A 17,353-nucleotide genomic window follows, 5' to 3' on the forward strand; every position below is an offset into this window, starting at 1 on the left:
GCCGCCATGATGATGTACAACGCGGCGTCGGTGCGGCGGTCCGTGTCGTCGTCGAGCCTCAGCAGTCAGCGGTCGCTCTCGTTGGCGCCGTCGGTGCGGCTACCGTCGTTTAGCGACCTCAACCCGTTTGCCCACTTTGGCGCGACCCTCGCGCGCTCCAACTCGATGACGCGCTGGCAGCCGGTGCCCGGTCTGGTCCACTCCAAGGAGACATTGGCGCTGCGGCAGGCGGTCGGCGCGATTCTCAAGGACGTGCACGCGCACATTTCGACCGAGACGCTCGAGATTCGCGCCAATACGCCCGAGTACCGGCTCGAGAGCGACGACTGGATCGCCCACAAGAACGGCCTCAACGTCGCGCCGACGACGGTCAAGACCGTGGCGCGGCTGCCGATGCACTTGCTCAAGCTCGACCCGGCGGCGGTGAGCGCCGAGTGTGCAGGGCCCGTCTTTGCCGGCTGGCTCAAGAAGCGCGGCGAGAACAACAAAGCGATGAAGAGACGCTACATGGAGCTCGAGAACAAGGTGCTCAAGTACTACAAGAAAAAGCCCGAGAAGAGCGGCCGGCGCATGAGCAACGACGAGAAGGCGAGTTTGCTGCGCGGCCAGATCGAGCTCGACGTCGTCTCGGCGATCCAGCCGACCATCGTCAAAGGCGCGACGCTCCAGTATGGCATCGACCTCGTCACGACCAACCGGACGTGGACGATGCAGGCCGAGTCCGAGGCTGAGTACGACCTCTGGGTCAAACATCTCTGCAACTCGGTGGCCTTTCACTGTGTCAACATCATTTACCGGCGCATGCTCCAGCTCGCCGAAGTGAGCGCGACGGGCCCAAACGAAGTGCGCATGATCACGCTGCCGACGTACACCGTGCAGGAGACGGTCGAGCACATCTTCGACTGCTACAACAACATGCTGGACGCGACGCCACTGCACCCGTACGACCCGAAGGAGTACGTGCTCAAGCTCACGGGGTTCCGCGACTATATGATCGACCGCAAGCAAGAGATCTGCACGTACCAGCACGTGCGCGAGTGTCTCATCACAAAAAGACACTCTGTCTCACGCTCGTCCACGAGTCCAAAATCCAAGAAGCGCTGCGGCGGAGCATGCTTGGCGGCAACATTTACGACGAGCCGACGTTTGCAACGTCGACGCGGTCGCTCGAGATTGCCATGACCACGCTCGGCAACGATTGGCAAGATCCCCACCACGCCCAACACCACCATCCTCCAACGGCTGCACCGGTGTTGTCGCCGCAGTCGATGGGCTCCGCCAACAAGAGCTGTCACTATGACGAGCCACTCCGTATTTGCATCCAACGCGTGCTCAACATCCCGCGCTACACGACCCACCTCCGTCGCACCGCGCATGAGATCGTGTCGGAGCGTCGCCCACTGCTGTTTGCCAACGTCGTTGCAAGCGTCGAGATCTTCAATGGCGGCCTCCTCCTCGAGACGCTGGGCGAGACGCCCGACACGACGCTGAAAGCCCAAGCCAACGACGGCCTGATTGCCATGTGGGTCGAGCCCAAGTGGTTTCGCAGCAGCTTGCGCATTAGCCAACTCCCAAAGTCGACGCGGGTCGTCGTGACCCTCTACGGTATCCGCGCGCCCGGCGCCGACGTTGCCTCGTACGACCGCATTCTCACCACCGGCATCAACCTCTTTGACGTCGACGGACTCTTTCTCCAAGGCGACCAGTACGTCGGTATGCTTGAGAACTTGTTTACATGCAGCTCGGGGCCGCTGCCGCACGTCGTCGATCTCGACCGCCCGCTTATTCAGGTAGGACTCGTTTGCGGCCAAAGACCATGGCGAATCGTTTGTAGATGACGTTGACCTCGTACAACGGGCCCATCAAGTTTGACTGGACCGAGCACGCGCTCGGCGACGTCTCGTCGCGCAGCGAGGCGGTCCTCAAGACGGGCTGGCTCAAGAAAACGGGCAAGCACCACCAACTCACCAAGTGGCAAATGCGGTACTTTACGCTGAGCCAAGCGACGAATACGCTCTCGTACGCCGAGAACCCGTCGGCGCCGGCCAAGTTTACCATCAACCTCGTCGGCGCTCAAGTGCTCAACGCCGACGAGCTGAACGAGCGCTACACGACGTTCGCGGTCTCGAAAGGCACGCGCAAGGAGCAGAGCACGTGGGTCTTCAAGCTCAAGGCCGCCGACAGTGCGCGCGAGTTTGTCATGTCGGCCACGACGCGCCAGGAGCGGGAAGAGTGGGCGCTCGCCATCAAGCTCGTCGCCAACGGCGACACCGCCGAGGCCATGGACGACCTCCGCCACATCATTCAGCGGGACCCGCTCTTCCAGCTCAGCGATTTTCAGAAAGCGGTGCTGTGGCGCAACCGATATCAGTTCATGACGTCGTTCGAGGCGCTTCGGCACGTCTTGTCGTGCGTCAATTGGCTCTGTCCATCGGACGTACACGAGATGCTCACGCTCCTGCCGCAGTGGGCGCAAGCGTCGCACCCGGCTTCGTACATCATCCTTCTCGACAAGGAGTTTGCGCACGAGACAGTCCGGCAGTTTGCCGTCGACAAGCTCGCCGAGATGGCCGACACGACGTTCAGCTATTTTCTGCCGCAGCTGGTCCAAGCACTCAAGTACGAGAGCCATCACGTGTCGCCGCTCGCCAAGCATTTGATTGAGCGCGCGATCAAGAACCCAAACCAGATCGGCTTTGACCTTTTCTGGAGCATGAAGGTCGAGTCGTACAACGACCAAGTCCGCGAACGCTACGGCGTGCTCCTCAACACATACTTGGATGTGTGCTCCAACAAGATGCGCTCGATTCTGCAGCTCCAGGACAAACTCTTCTCGGAGAAGGGCGCGTTTGAGCAAATCTGCCAAGAAGTCAAGGCCTTGCACCACAGTGGAAGAACCAAAGACGAGATCAAGGTCACCATGCAACAACGTCTCGAGGAGCTCAACGGCACCCTCCCCGCGACGTACCAGCTGCCGCTCGACTCGCGCGTCGAGGTTGGCAAGATCGTTGTCAAGAAGTGCAAGATCATGTCGTCGGCCAAATTGCCCCTCTGGCTCGAGTTTGAAAACGCCGAGGAAGGCGGCGACCCGGTCATCATCATCTTCAAGGCCGGCGACGACGTGCGCCAGGACTGCCTCACGCTGCAGCTCATCCGCTTGATGGACGAAATGTGGCGGGAAGACGGGAAAGACCTCGCCATGGAGCCGTACAAGTGCGTCTCGACGGGCCCCATGACGGGCATGTTGCAGGTCGTCTTGCACTCGGTGACGACCGCGGCCGTGCACAAGCGGGGTGGCGCCATGGGCGGTATCTTTGGCGCGTTCAACGATGTGAGCTTTCTGGATTGGATCCAAGCCAACAACGGCGACGCCCGCAGCTACCGGGTCGCGGTTGACCTCTTCTTGCGGTCGTGCGCGGGCTACTGCGTTGCGACGTACGTCCTTGGCATTGGCGATCGCCACAACGACAACATTATGGTCTATCAATTCTCACCAACATACATATGTTTGATGAGAATGGATGGTGTAGATCACCAAGCAAGGCCGGTATTTCCACATTGATTTCGGCCATTTCCTGGGCTTTATGAAGTACCAGGTACCAACCAGCATGCACGGATGAGAGTAAAATGCCGTGATTCTAGTACGGCATCAAGCGCGAGAAGACGCCGTTCGTGTTTACACCCGAGATGGCGCACGTGTTTGGCGGCGTCGGGACACCCGACTTTGTCAAATTTCAAAAAACGTGCGGCGACGCGTTTAACGTCGTGCGAAGGCACTTGCACCTGCTTGTTTCGCTCTTGGTGCTCATGATCCCGGCCGAGATGCCGGAGCTGCGCCACCGCGACGACGTCAACTACCTCGTCGACGTCTCGACGCCAGAAAAGACGGACGAAGAGGCCGCCGCCGCCTTTGACGACCTCGTCATTCAGTGCATGAACAACACGTTCAAGCGCATCGACAACACTCTGCACATCCTCAAGCACCGGTAGTACCTCCGCTTTCTATATATACGCCGCTTCCATAGTACATTGTCTAAACTCGCTTCAATGAGACAATCTGTCCAAAATCTTCCTACTCCGTGTCCATGCATTCCGTTGCGATCGCCCCAAACCCTCGATGGTCACATTGACGTATCGTTCTCTGGGTAGAAATCCATGGCTCTTGGTTGATAATGCCTTCAAAAGACAGATTGTTTACAGAGCGATGCTGGCCTCGAAACTGTGATGGACGCGATGACGAGGACGGTTGCCCAAGCGACGCAAGCTGTCGAGAAGGAGAGCATCGAACGCTGCCATCGCGTCATCGTCTGCCGCGTCAGCTGTTTGCAATGTATCCATGCATAGCGGTAACCTATAAAAGCCCCATACCGAGTATCGATTTATCAAGCTGTGGAACACGCCTTCTTTCCGGAGAGCCGAGGGACCGTGCGTCACTTCAAGCTTTCAGCGCGGCGCCAGCTTCGCGGCCGCATAGCACACTCGTCTTTACGCAGCATGATCCGCTGCCAGGAGTCCGCCGCCAGCGTCTTCACAAGTGCTTCCAGGCCAGCATGACCCTGCATGCAGCCTTCAATGGATGACTGTATTGATGGTATTGACTGTATATATGCGTTGACTGCCTTCATGCAGGTCGTCACGCCTGAGCCACTGGGTCCGTGCTCGACTGTAGCTCGTTCCACTTGGTGATTACCTTGTCGTAGGCGGTGATGCCGGAGCCACTGGGACCGTTCTTGAATCGGTCCTTGTTGGTCTCGTACAACATGTGGAGTGGGCACTCTTCAACGCCCTTTGGGATGGCTGCGGTTGGGTCACAAGAACACGGGACACGGTCGATACTTGCGCCTTGTCTTGGGCCGCGAGCTGTCAGACCGTCCGTGCGCTCGCCGAGACGACGTTGCCATGTGGTAGCAGGCGGTGCATGTCATGGTTTCGGTCGTGACCTTGCAGCCCTACCCCCATAGGGTTAGGTTTTTCTAGATTGATCCATTGCACAACGTACTTTGACGGTATTGAGACGAGTACTTTAGGCCAAAAGTCGAGCGGTCGTGGGTTCGATCCGCACCCCAGCCAGCAGGGACATACCGGTAAAGGTCAGCACCTTTTGTCAACTGACAGCCTTGACAAACACGTCACAGCGCGTCTCGATGCTGTCAAAGGCCGCGAGGTCCTGCTTGTAGCGCGTCTTCTTAGGCGCCTCAGCGCCTTTTCGCTAAGCACCGTAGAGCGCCGCGGCCGCCGTCGAGCTACGCAGTACGATAGGCATTGCCGCCGATCGCGGAAGCTATACCTTCGGAGGTCCGTCGGCGCGCGGGCCAGCAAGCGCCTTGCTACGCAGCATGCACGAGGCCATGAAGGAAGCGTAGGCTGTCTACCACGTCGAGGCCGAGGCTCTGGATAGTATCGTTGGCCACGTGGCATCGCATCCTACTGTGGTCATGGCCATCTGCTGCTTGACGACGACCAGTTTTTCTGGCGTGCGATTATCGAAGCGCTCGCCGTGGTCTGCCAGAGCGCATGCGAGTCCTCCATGCATAAGCTAGAAGGGTACTAACACGGTCGGGTTCACGCACGATGGATGGGATTATTCAGGTTGAAAGAGCACGTAGTACAATATTGAGACAAGGAGATGGCGGAAGGCTGCTTACACGGGGCAGTGGGTCTTGGGCGTCGCGCCGATGCGGAGGACGGGCTTGCCGCAGATGCTGTACTGGTAGCCCGGTGCGAAGCGGTCGATGGGGTTGGTCCGCACGCCAAACAGCGCGACGTAGCCGACAATGACGGTCGCGACGATCCAGTGGATGTTCTGAATGTACGCTTCCGGGATCGAGACGCCTTGGTTCTTGACAAGGTCGTTGTAGTAGAACGTAAAGCCGAGACCACCGCCGACGCCGGCGATCGACCACGCCGTGAGGACGAAGCCATGGAGCGCGCCAATGTTGTAGGCGCCAAACATGTCGGTGAGGAAGGCGGGAATCGTGCCAAAGCCGCCGCCGTAGCAGAGCGTGAGCACCCAGATCTCGGCACGGAAGCTGTCGTAGTCGGCTTCGCGCATGATGCTGGGCATCGTGAGCAGAATCACCATCTGGATCGTGAGCGTGCAGAAGAAGATGATCTTGCGCGTGAAGGGCGGGTTGAGCTTGAACTTGCGGGCGAGGACGTCCGAGACCATGGGCACGCAGAGGCGGCCGCAGCAGTTGAACGCGCCGTTGATCGCGACGACCGTCGCGGCTTCGTCCGGCGTCTGCTTGAAGATCTCGGTCGCCATCGACGAGAGGCGCGAGAGTGCGACGAGGCCAAAGACGATGTTGCCCGCCAGCATAAAGTACATGAAGAAAAAGTCGGCCGAGAGAAGGCAGTCGATGAGCTTGAGGCTCTTGACGTTCTTGTAGTTGTCCTGGTTGAGCTCGTGTACCGAAATGGTCGGTGCGTGCACTTGGCGGCCATGCGCTTCCGAGAGCTCCGTGTACTGCACGCACCCCACCTCGCCGTGCTTGGGCGACTCGGCGAGCGTCGAGTCTTCGTGGAGCTTGCTCGACTCCTGGACGCCGTGGATGTCCATGCCGGCGGCGGTAAAGCCCGGCGGCGGTGTGCGCATGACGACCGCGCAGCCGAACATGACTGTCGACATGAAGACACCGAGGAAAACGAACGAGCCGGGGAGACCAAACGCTTTCGCGGCCGGGAGGTACACCTTGCCCCAGACGATGGAGCCCGCGCCAAAGCCGCCGACCGCAAAGCCAGCCGCCGTACCGCGCATGTCCGGGAACCATTTCTGGAGCGCCGAGACGGGCGAGATGTAGTTGATGCCTAGGCCAAAGCCGCCAATGATGCCGTAGCCAATGTAGATGCCAATGATCGACTTGGCCCAGAGCGAGATGGCGGCGATGACGTAGCCGGCGCAGAACATGGAGACACCGAGGAAGAGGCCGCGGCGCGGGCCGTTGCGCTCAAGCCACGGGCCAAGGACCGCGGCCGTGCTACCGAGGAGACCGCACGCCATGTAGAAGGTGTAGACGGCCTTCCCGGCCTTCGGGTCGTCGTAGATGTACGTGTCGATCGGGACGTTGTAGATGGACCACGAGTAGAGCGAGCCGCAGCAGAATTGGCAGAGGAACGACGCGGCGAAGAGGTACCAGCGGTTGAACGGGATCGACTTGACCGTGAGGAACCGGTTGCCCCAGAGCGGGATGCAGATGAGGTATTTTTCGGCCTCGATTTCCTCTGGCGTCTTTGCCGGCGGCTCGACCGTCCAGTGACGCTGGAAGCATGCCGTGATCGCCGAGCTCATGGTGCTGGATGGTGGTGCGCAGAAGAGAGGCGAAAGCAAAATGAGCGTTCATGTTGAGTTGGCTCGTCCGAGTGGACCAGAAAGCACAAGTTCGCCGAGTCTGACGACGCTCACCATGCGCTCGACCGTTTTAACTTCAACGTGACCGGCTACACCCGCGCCAACCAAGATACTCGCGACAGACACCCCTGTTGGTAGAGAATACCCCTGCCTTTCAGCTTCATTTTAAACGTTTGGCGGATATTCCCTCACAACACACAGAACACTTTGTAGATGAAAGAGTTTTGCCAAAGGACCTGGCGACCATTTCCATCGTTGGGAGGAAGCGCGTAATGGTGCGCGCGCCCGAAGAAGCGCAGTGTCTGCCGCATGACGACGGAGCTTGCGTGGTGGTTGAGAGAGGTGGTGCGTCGCGTGCAAGGAAACCTGCCGGTGGGGCTGGTCGAAGCGTCGATTCAACGCAAGAAGCGCCGGGTACTACTTCACGATATGGCGATTCGAACCATTCGTGCTGCCCGCAAGATCTTTTTTTAACAAAGCTCCGCGGAAGCACAGAGCAAGAGGACGCCCTACGGGGCTGCCGATGCACGGGGCATGCATCTCGCAAGACGAGCGAGGGACGTGCACAAGAGTTGGATTGTTCGCTGGGTTGATTTCAACGCTACTATCGAGGTATCGACGTTTCAAATCCTACGTGGCACGATCGCGTGCTCTCTTCGCTCAAGTTGCCGCGTTCTCGACGTCGATCGTGGTCGATCGGCACGCACGCGGCGGGTCGTCAGCTTTGGAGTGCGCGGGATCGTTGTTGGCGTTGCATCGACGCCTGCTGACGACGGCAGCATCGAGTAGGCTAAGTACCTGGCGAGTTTGCGCGTGCCGGCCTCGCGGTTGAGCCCGCCTTGGAGTCGAAGGTGGCCGTGCTCGCCCCAGTTGGCGCCCCACGCGTTTGGAACCTTGAAGAAGCCGACCGACGTGGTGCCATCGTCGATGGACTCGGTGCCGTAGCCAGCGACAAGCCTTGCCTGGTCGACGTGCACGGTTAGGAGACACCACGAGATGATGCCACCCTTCTACACGTGGTGGAGCGTCGTGACGTCGGCGATGACGAGATGCCGCTCAAGAACCCCAAGCACGCGAAACCGAGTGCCGAAGCGCAGGCCGTGTAAGACGAGCGACCGACGTGTACGCTTCTATCGCCCGTCGGTGTTGACATGGTGTGCACTACACTAGCGACAACTCGTGTAGAGAGCAGTCGCTTGTTCCGAATCTATCTTTTAGCGCACCACTAGTGTCTTCCTTGGCACTACCCTTGAACGACTTTGGTGATTTGCGCAGGACACTCTTGCATTGTCAAGTTGTTAAAAATTGGACGCGTCCATCCCTAGCTGCTCCGTTTCAAGGCATGTCATCGTTCACACGGGTTGTCAAGACGTCGAGCGTGGTGTAGCCAAGCCCAAGGAGCTCGGTGGGATGCGTTCCATCGCAGCAGTAGCAGCTGGAACCCATTTGTTTGATTTTACAAGGCGAACAAAAGCGATGCCAAAATCTCGCCACGTTCGGCCAGAGTTAGTGGCCAGTGTGCAACGTTCGATGAAATCGCCCGACCACGACCCAGCGCCGCGCGTCCACAGCCTCGGCGCGACCTTGGTCCTGACGTGCACGAAAGGCAACGTCGCGGGCTCCGACGCGTACATGAGCTACCGGCTCGTCGTTGTCTGTCCGCGCTCCAAGGCGTGGTGGATCTTGAACCGTCGCTACTCGCACTTCTACGCCTTGCGCCAGCGCCTCAAGGAGTTTGCGACCGCAGGCCACGCGGCGCTTAAAACCGTCGTTGGAGCCGCGTTCCCGCGCCGCCGCTTTGTGTTTGCTGTCGACAACAAGAGTGTTGTAGACGAGCGTCTCCGGGGCCTCCCAGCCTTCACAGCCGAGCTCGCGCGCTGGCTACCAGTCGCCGAGCCTAGCGGCGCATATGGTCCGAGCTACCTCGCCGCGACGTTTCTCCAACTACCATACCGGCGGAGCGCCGCACCGGCCAAAGCACCGCACGAGTGCGCCATCTGCTTGGACCCTCTTGGCGCAGATGCGAGCCTGTCGACTGCGTGCGGCCACACTTTCCACGAAATGTGCCTTCTCCGCTGGTTCAAAACGGAACGACTTGTCCCTTGTGTCGCTCGATTGCGCTGCACGGCTCGGTGCTGTAAGAAGACAATATGACCACACGGTGGTGCCAGGCCGACTAAACTATGGAATTGAATGCATATATATGGAAATGAATGATCAAATATGGCGTTGAAAGGAAGGTAATGACTCTGCGCTCGTCGACGTGGTGGTCGTCCGCTGGAGATGGCACTAATTCTTTGTCGCTGGAAGCGTTTGGTGTCGTTGCTCGAAGCGTGGCGAGAGTGATGGTCATTTTAATGACGTGGCGCCACGGCACGTCTACTTCTGTTGCATTGGCTGAATTTTTTTCAACAGCTGGCGAATACGGCGGGTTACCCGACGGGATTTCAGCCAATCGCTGCGCGCCAGCACAGGCCGCACTGGCACCACGGCCGGTAGCAGCAAGCAGGCGCAGTCTTGAACCTCCTCTCATGGCCGCAGCACGCATCTCGAGCATCTTTGGCGTCGCCAACAGCGCCATGAGCGCACTCCACGCCAAGGTCTTGGGCAACGACGCCAAGGACCTCGGTGCCCGGCCGCCGACGCCCGTCGCCTCCAAGTCGATTACACCGACTGCCACATCCGCCTACTACATGTCGTCGGGCTTGACGACGGACCTCATGGCCCACGTTGTACAGTACTTGGATGGCGTCAGTATCGGGCGGCTGCAGCAGACGTGTCATTTCTGGCATGCGGAGCTCGACCGGTACGACGCGCCTGTGTGGCGCCGCTTGCTCGCGACCGAATTTCTCATTGTGCACCCGCCATCGACCATGCCGTCCGTGCTCTCGTACATTGCCGCGCGCCAAGATCGCCTGGACGCCGAGCTCCGCCACACGCAGAGCATCGCTGCACAGAGCTCTGCGCTCGAAGCGTACACGGCTACCGAGGCGAACCACGGGATCGTCGACGTCTTTTGCGACATGTGCTACTTTGAGGACCCACTGGTTGGCATTGCGATCGCCAAGCAGCGCTTTGGGGCGATGGCCATGGTCGTTGTCGAGACGGCCGACCACGTCCGGCGCTTCCGCAAGCGATCCACGCACGTGGGCCCGATCAACTTTGTGCCGCTTCAAAACCCGCACTGGCCGAGCATTGAGCTGCCTGCGATGGATGGCGTCGATGGCTGTCTCGGATACGCGTTCGACCTCGTGCAGATGGCCCCGGGGCACGACATGGCGCTCAAAGACACGGTCGTCCGCGCGATTTTGAAAAACATTGCTGTTTTTGAAACGCGAGCGCAAGCAACCACGTTCCAGAATGCAATGCCGCAGCACGTCCCGACGGTCGCGCTCGACGACCCCGGGGCACCGTTCGAGCTCTGCTTTGCCTCGCCCCTGCGCCAGCACTTTGCACAGTACACGACGCGCGACAAGATCGACCGGCTCCGGCGCCTCAAGGCAGCCTGCGAAACATCCCACGCGGCCGTCTACGCGCGGCGTTATCCGTAAATCCCTCTTTTATACATGACATTATCTACGTTGAAATATCGCACAGGGTCGACACACTCGGATCCTCGGCGCGACTGGCGACTACAGAAATGTGCCAATGGTGCAGCGTGCGGCGCAGTAAGATGTCGCGCCAAAGCACCTTCGCGGAATGGACCTGCTTGGTGCGGACCTGCTGGTGCTCGACGTACCGCATCCAGTGCTGCCACGTCGCCTGCATCACAGAAGCGTGCTTGATGGCGCGGTGCGTGCGAACGACCCGATGTCGGCGACTCACCCGCGCCCACGCGCGCCACACAAGCGTGAGATGCCGCTCTTGTCGCAGCGCTTGCCACGTGTGGACCATGGTCTTGTGTCGCTGGCGCTGCGCCTTGGTGCGAACCATGGCGTGCGACCAGCCACGGAAATGCTGGCGCCGTAGCTGGGAGGCATACAACGCTGTTGCTGCGGCTTCCATCGCCCTAGAACCACACCGACACGGTGAGCTTGCCCGACGTGTCTAGAATAACACAAACGTTGTCTCGGCTGCTTGTGTCTCGATGCCCAAGAGCCATGCGTCGAGGGCACTACGCAGTTTCGTGCATGAGTCGATACGACAGCGTGTCGAAGCACGGACGACTGGAGCCGGCGGAAGCGAGCAAACGCACGGGCTTGTGCTGTCGCAAGTCGCTTCCATTGGTATCGTCGCCATGTCGCCCACGCGTCCTTGAGGCGTCGGCGCGAGGCCACCGCGTGCTGGTACCGAACCGACTGCTCTTGGATGCAATAGGTGCGCCAGCACATCATGGAGGTTCGCGTCAACGTCTGCTCGTACCACCAGCACGCACGGCTGCAGAGTGCGACGCTCCGCCACCGGCGCCAGAGGTGCCGCATATGACACCGCGCCGCGCGACGGAGCTGCGTCGCGTCCGCCTTGCGAGCTGTCCATGCCCTCAATGCTTGACGGCAGCGCAATTGGGCCATATAGTCGCAAGCGCTACTTTCGATCGCCGCGCGTTGGGTGTGCAGCCGCCAATGGCGGACGTACGCGCGCCGCCACGTCTGCCGCGTCACACGCGTCGCAAAGGCCCGCACTCGTCGCAGCCAATGCGCTTGTTGTCGCCACTGGTTGAAGCGTTTGCTCAAGAGACGCAGCCGAGCGTAGAGGCGGCTCTTGGTCGCAAGCTGAGTGACGTGGATGTTGTACTGCCACCCGCGCACGGCCTCGCGCCGCGCCTTCTGCTCGCGGGCCAGCGTGAAGCGGCAAAGTCGTTTCTGCCGCGAGGCCGCGACCGCCCAGCGCGGCCAGACCTTGCGGAGCGTCTGGTCGCGGCGCCATCGGTCCACGACAGCGAGCACAACGCGCAAATGGGCGCGGGCGATGCGCACCCGGTGCCACGCGAGGAGGGCGCGCTGCGATCGCCACGACGCCATGTGGCGCTTTGTCTCGTGCACGCGGCGCGCGATCTCGCTGGAACCGCGCCACCTTGAAAACACCGCAGCGATCGTCTGCGCGTCGCGCCGGCGCTGCAAAGAGTGGAAAAAAGCCCGCGCGGCGAGCACGGCCTCGCGCCAGAGCGTAAAAGCAGCTTGGCGGCGCTGCCGGCCACGCTGCCGCAAGTGCATTGTGAGCACGTGTTTCCGCTGACGCTTGGCGACAAGGGCGCGGCGGAGTTGGACGACGTGGCGGGCGTGGAGGTGCCACGCACGCAACACGCGCGCCTGCAACGATGTCGCCGCCCGTCGCGCAATCGAGAGGGCATGCGTCTGCATTCGCTTGTGGTCGGCGGCGTAAACGCGCCATAAAGCCCACACGGCGACATAGGTTGCGTGTCGATGCCAGTGGCGTGCTCGAAAGAGGCGCTGCCATGCGTTCCACGTTGCGTGTAGATCGAGGGCGAGTTGGCCCAAGACGAGACGGGACTGAAATCGCACCGTCGCCGCCGCTTGATGCACGTGGACATGGTGGCGCCAGCTAGTGACGACGCGCGAGAGCAAGGCTTCGCAGTACGCAAGGCGGGCGCCGTAGCTGAGCGACTGGAGCGTCGTCCACCGTCGCCATGCCTGGAAGCTACGATTGCAGCACGTGCGATCTCGCTGGAGCGCGATGACCACGTGGCAGGATCGCAGTCGTCTACGAACAACGTTTTCGCACCACGAACGCCAACGCATCGTGTACCGTGCCGTTGTGCAGCAAGTCTGCCAGCTCTGAAAGCACGCGCTCACGACGCGACCTTCTTTGGCTGCGCGAAATCGATCTGTCTACACATACGGATCGGAGGCGATGTATCGTAGCAGCATGCAATACCTTGCGCAGTAGAAGACAGTGCCGCCACGTGGCAAATACCACTGACATGACTCTATGTGCAAAATGCGTAGCCGCGCGACGTTGCAGGCGTTGTCGCATCGTCCACTGCCACCAGTCGAGGAAGAGGACCCCTTGCAGCATTCCATTGCGGTGGCGGATGGCCGCATACCGCATCTCGGCTTTCACTCGACGCGTCGCGGTGAAGCGTATCCACGCCGCCATCACCTGCGCAACGACGCGTGCCATCAAGAGCTCACCCATGCGCCTGCACTGCAGCTGGAGGCGGCGCGTCTCCCGCACATGCGACGACCACTCGCTGAGAATGCGACTGGACAGCACACATCGCCAGTGTGCCGTTGCCGTTGCTAGAGATGACTCGTGTGTGTTGGCATCACCTCGGTAGTGCTCTACCTGTATGTGACGCAGTCAAGCGCCTTGATCGCGCTACCACGACCCATCGAGAGAGCGCCTGGCTCTGCCGCACGCGCCAACAGCGAGCAGCGGCGAGCGTTGTCCTCGCAACGCGTGCTTTCTTGGTGTGGTGGTACGCCTGCCACGCAAACCAGACACATGACACCTAGACGCAACGATTCGTCCCCACCAAGTGCAAACTCGAGAGATGTGTACGTGGCGGCGCCGTAGCGTTGCATCGTAGAATGCGACTGCGGCGCGCCACCAGCCTTCTCGACGGCGACACTGCTGTGCCCACGCGCAAAGCAGCTTGCGCCGGAGCTGCGTCTCGTACCGTGCGCGGGCAGCGTGCAAGCGCTTGCGTCTGCTGGCGGCGCATCGTGTCGTTCGGTGCCAAAAGGCCAGTGTCCGCTGCACCGCAAACGCGTCGGCTGTTGCGGACGTTGCCCGGCGCGCCCGCCGGAGATCGGTGCCCGCGGCCCAGAGATGGAGCACTCGACGCATGCGATACCAAGCAAAGTACGTGGCGACCGTGTAGGCGCGGCGCCAGCGCTCCCAGTGCGCTCGACAGAGACTCTGTGATCGCAGCACGACCGTCCGCGCGCTACGTATCGTGTTAACCTCCTTTTCTACGACACAGAGGCCACGAACCGGCACCGGCGGTGCGCCCACGTCGCCCAGCGCGTCAGCACGCGAGTCGCCAGCGTCGACTGGCGCGACGTCACCCAATCGTCTGCGACGTGGCGCCGGCGCTGCTTTGCCTCGCAGTACGCGCGCCACGCGCCAAAGACGTGGTCGAGCACGCGGAGCCGGTGTTCGATCCCCGCACGCCGCACCACTCTTTGTAGCCGGCCCTGGCGGCGCCAGAGGTGCAACACCCGCCACGTCGTCCGTGTCGTCCTCTCGGCCAGCTAGCATAGAGTACATGGTAGCAACATGTGTTAAGAATAGGCCCGACGCACCTTGGCAACCACGCGTGCGCGTCGCTGGCACTGGAGCTGAGCGACATGATGCCAGTACTGCACGCACGACGAGGTCTGCGTCGCGAGCGCAAATGTGAGCGCGTGTTTGGCGCGCAGTTTTCGGTCCGTGGATTCGCGCCACTTGCAAAAGACACACCAGAGCCGTTGCTGGACGCTTCGAACGAGGAACCGCCGAGCAATCGACGCAGTACTCTGGCGCCGCTTGGCCTGCAATACGCCGGCTTGGAATCCGCCTACGCCCAACCAGTGACATTTGACCGCCATCCCATGCTTGGTAGTGGAATTACCCAGACCGCGCTGGAGCTGGAAGATGCGATGGTGTGTCGCTGCGAGTCGCCGACGACGGGCGCTTCCGCTGGCACACGCCTGCCATGCGCGCAATAGACGGCGTAGCCGCCGCTTTCGATCTCGGGCGAGGTACGACTAGGCCACATCGATTCTGACCTTTTCAAAAGCCAAGAGTATACGGTGAGGAGATGTCGGTGGTGCAACGAGGTATGCGCGAACGCCAGCCACGCGCTAATCATTGAAGTTATCAAGATGGCAGCATGGTAGAGACACCAGAGTACCGAAAGCACGACAGCTGCAGAAGCATCTGAAGACGCAGTGTCGTGGCTTGGAGGGCCAAGCGCGCACTCGAGAGTACGTGCCAGATCGTGCGCCACTTGCAAAAGATGGACTTAAGCAGCGTCGCATGGTACAAGGTGAGCGCCATGCCTGCCTCGTCCTGCTTGGCGCGGCGGTACGTGCTGTAGGCCGCCCAGTGCTGCCACACGCGAGCAGCCCATCGCAGCGTTCGCACGCAGACGGCGTCGTGGATGGTCTGCTCGCGCCAACGGCGGTGCTGTGTGACGAGCTGCCATCCACGCAGAACGCGTGACAGCAATCGCCCGTGGCACGTGGCATCGGCAGCAGCGACCAAGGCCGCGTACTCGCTCTGGCAAAGTGCAAAGTCGGTCCACAGGCCAATGGCACGGCGCTACATGGTCTCGAACGGCGCGACTAAAGCGTACTAGAGTTCTACCTGTTGTCGCTGGACCCAGCGGCGAAAGATCGCGTGTCGCTGCCGCCGTACGCGGATCCACTACCCAAGAGGATCGAGATCGTCTTGCGCCGCATGGTGCAAGGAGCCACCTGTTGCCAGTACGCAAAGCAAGCGCCCAGCAGATTCGCGTGCCAATGGCGAAGCGCTTGGAGGTACTTGCGTCGGTGGTGCAATCGCTTCCGAGAGTATACGGCCCACGCCTATGAGATAGGTGAGCCCATCGGGTGACGAGGGCGCGTCCAACTCGGTAGGCTTGGCCCAAAGACACTGACTGCCATCGCTCTACATGTCGTGGGTGACACTGTCAAGCGGCTGCGAGTACCTTCGACGAGCCGCATGAACGAGTGGCACTTATGACGAAGAACGATGTACTGGTCCCAAGCACCAAACACTACCACATGTGGTCAGCTTCTCCAAAATCGTGAGTCGAGTACCGAGGTAAAGCAGCGACTGCGCCTGGTCGCGACGGAAGAGACGCATTCGAGGGCGTAAGATGGCATGGCGCCGCCATGTGCAAAACCTACGTTTCAAGCGTAAAAAGTCGAGCTGGCAATGGATTCGAACTGGCGAGTGAGCGTCGTGGTTCTGGTTTGCTGCCAGAGCACGTTGAACTTGGCTTGTCGACACCGCTTCTCTGCTGCTTCTTGGCGCCATATCCGCAAGCAGCGCCGCTTGATATCCATGTCACGCGCGGCCCGTCGACGCTCCACCTCGCCGAGCACATGCTACAGTGTCTCTACTTAGGCGCTCTGCTCGCAGCCAAATGAGTAGGGCGTACATGATGACGTAGCAGGACGCGGCTCCAGTTGGCCGTGCATCGACGAAGGAGTGTCTGCGAGTACAAGCGGCCTGCGCGAACGCTTGCCGCGCGCCGCTGGGCTCGAGATGAGTGAAAGCCGCGCCATTGCCGAAAGCAGCTGGACAGGCGTTGTTGTCGCCAGCGGTGGAGTGCTGCAGCGCCTTGCTCCTTGCGTCGCTTCCACCGGGTGACTGCGAAGCTCCACGCTGCAAACGCCCCCGCTGCTGCGCTCGATCGGTACCAATCGAGCGCACGGCGAACCATTAGCACATGTTGGCGTTGTTCATGGGCTGTGAAGTGCCACTAAACGGCATTGGGTATCACTTAGCAGCTATGAATGCAGACGCACCTTGTGCAAGACTCGCTGCTGACGAAATAGCGTCATAGTGGCCGCCGCCTCTGCCTGCGCAACATGGCTCGCATACTTGGCGCGCGCGTACTGGCGCCACTGCAGCAGCACTTTGCGACTTGTGGACGTAAGTGCTTTCGCCAAATTCGATTCGGTGAGAGCTCGAAGGCGCTGAGAAAAGGCAGCGCTTGCCCGTAGTCGCCCGACAGCGTCACGCACGTGCTTGCGTTGTCGTCGTGCGAGCGCTTTGGCGACCGTCGTGGTGCGTTCTCGGAGTGCGCGGGCAGCAGCACACCACTCTACAAAGACAGTCGCCAGCAACATTCGAGTCCAGTGCATCTAGTTGCATCTTGTGGACCGCTCGAATCAAAATGCAACCGTACCAGCGCGCGCTGCTGCAGCGAGGCACGACGCTGCCGCTGAGCAAGCCAGAGGTGCCAGTGGTCCATACTGCGTCGCAGCGTGCGCTGGCGCTGCCACGTCATGGCGCGCGGCCACAAAAGATGCATCCGTCGACGAAACGTGCTGGCAGCGTGCCACGTATCGATCGCGCGACGGAGGCAAAAGTGCGTCGCTCGCACGT

At 60.7% G+C, this 17,353-nt stretch overlaps 5 protein-coding genes across 5 annotated transcripts; 2 read left to right on the forward strand and 3 right to left on the reverse strand.

Moving 5' to 3' along the window:
* Window positions 1–6: 6 nt before the first annotated feature.
* SPRG_03714 (hypothetical protein) lies at window positions 7–3,990 on the forward strand (the record flags this gene model as incomplete). Its single annotated transcript, XM_012342284.1, has 5 exons — window positions 7–1,029; window positions 1,056–1,790; window positions 1,835–3,478; window positions 3,531–3,596; window positions 3,643–3,990. 5 exons carry the CDS (start codon window positions 7–9, stop codon window positions 3,988–3,990), a joined length of 3,816 nt encoding a protein of 1,271 aa, XP_012197674.1.
* Window positions 3,991–5,641: 1,651 nt separating this feature from the next.
* Window positions 5,642–7,288, reverse strand: SPRG_03715 (hypothetical protein; the record flags this gene model as incomplete). Its single annotated transcript, XM_012342285.1, has 1 exon — window positions 5,642–7,288. The coding sequence occupies one exon, from the start codon at window positions 7,286–7,288 to the stop codon at window positions 5,642–5,644; it is 1,647 nt and encodes a 548-aa protein (XP_012197675.1).
* Window positions 7,289–8,008: 720 nt separating this feature from the next.
* On the reverse strand, window positions 8,009–8,501 carry SPRG_03716 (hypothetical protein; the record flags this gene model as incomplete). Its single annotated transcript, XM_012342286.1, has 3 exons — window positions 8,009–8,111; window positions 8,147–8,358; window positions 8,475–8,501. The coding sequence occupies 3 exons, from the start codon at window positions 8,499–8,501 to the stop codon at window positions 8,009–8,011; spliced, it is 342 nt and encodes a 113-aa protein (XP_012197676.1).
* Window positions 8,502–8,878: 377 nt separating this feature from the next.
* Window positions 8,879–10,899, forward strand: SPRG_03717 (hypothetical protein; the record flags this gene model as incomplete). The annotated part of the gene is made up of 2 exons (XM_012342287.1): window positions 8,879–9,336; window positions 9,903–10,899. The coding sequence occupies 2 exons, from the start codon at window positions 8,879–8,881 to the stop codon at window positions 10,897–10,899; spliced, it is 1,455 nt and encodes a 484-aa protein (XP_012197677.1).
* Window positions 10,900–10,901: 2 nt separating this feature from the next.
* On the reverse strand, window positions 10,902–17,255 carry SPRG_03718 (hypothetical protein; the record flags this gene model as incomplete). The annotated part of the gene is made up of 18 exons (XM_012342288.1): window positions 10,902–11,357; window positions 11,412–11,462; window positions 11,513–11,816; window positions 11,877–13,009; window positions 13,055–13,137; window positions 13,184–13,235; window positions 13,290–13,511; window positions 13,595–13,656; window positions 13,707–13,760; window positions 13,811–14,198; window positions 14,246–14,505; window positions 14,557–14,810; window positions 14,865–15,000; window positions 15,045–15,096; window positions 15,147–15,556; window positions 15,602–15,661; window positions 15,712–15,822; window positions 17,154–17,255. The coding sequence occupies 18 exons, from the start codon at window positions 17,253–17,255 to the stop codon at window positions 10,925–10,927; spliced, it is 4,167 nt and encodes a 1,388-aa protein (XP_012197678.1). The 3' UTR covers window positions 10,902–10,924.
* Window positions 17,256–17,353: the final 98 nt, after the last annotated feature.

This window comes from Saprolegnia parasitica (assembly GCF_000151545.1).
Source record: "Saprolegnia parasitica CBS 223.65 unplaced genomic scaffold supercont2.9, whole genome shotgun sequence".
NCBI classification, from domain to species: domain Eukaryota; phylum Oomycota; class Saprolegniomycetes; order Saprolegniales; family Saprolegniaceae; genus Saprolegnia; species Saprolegnia parasitica.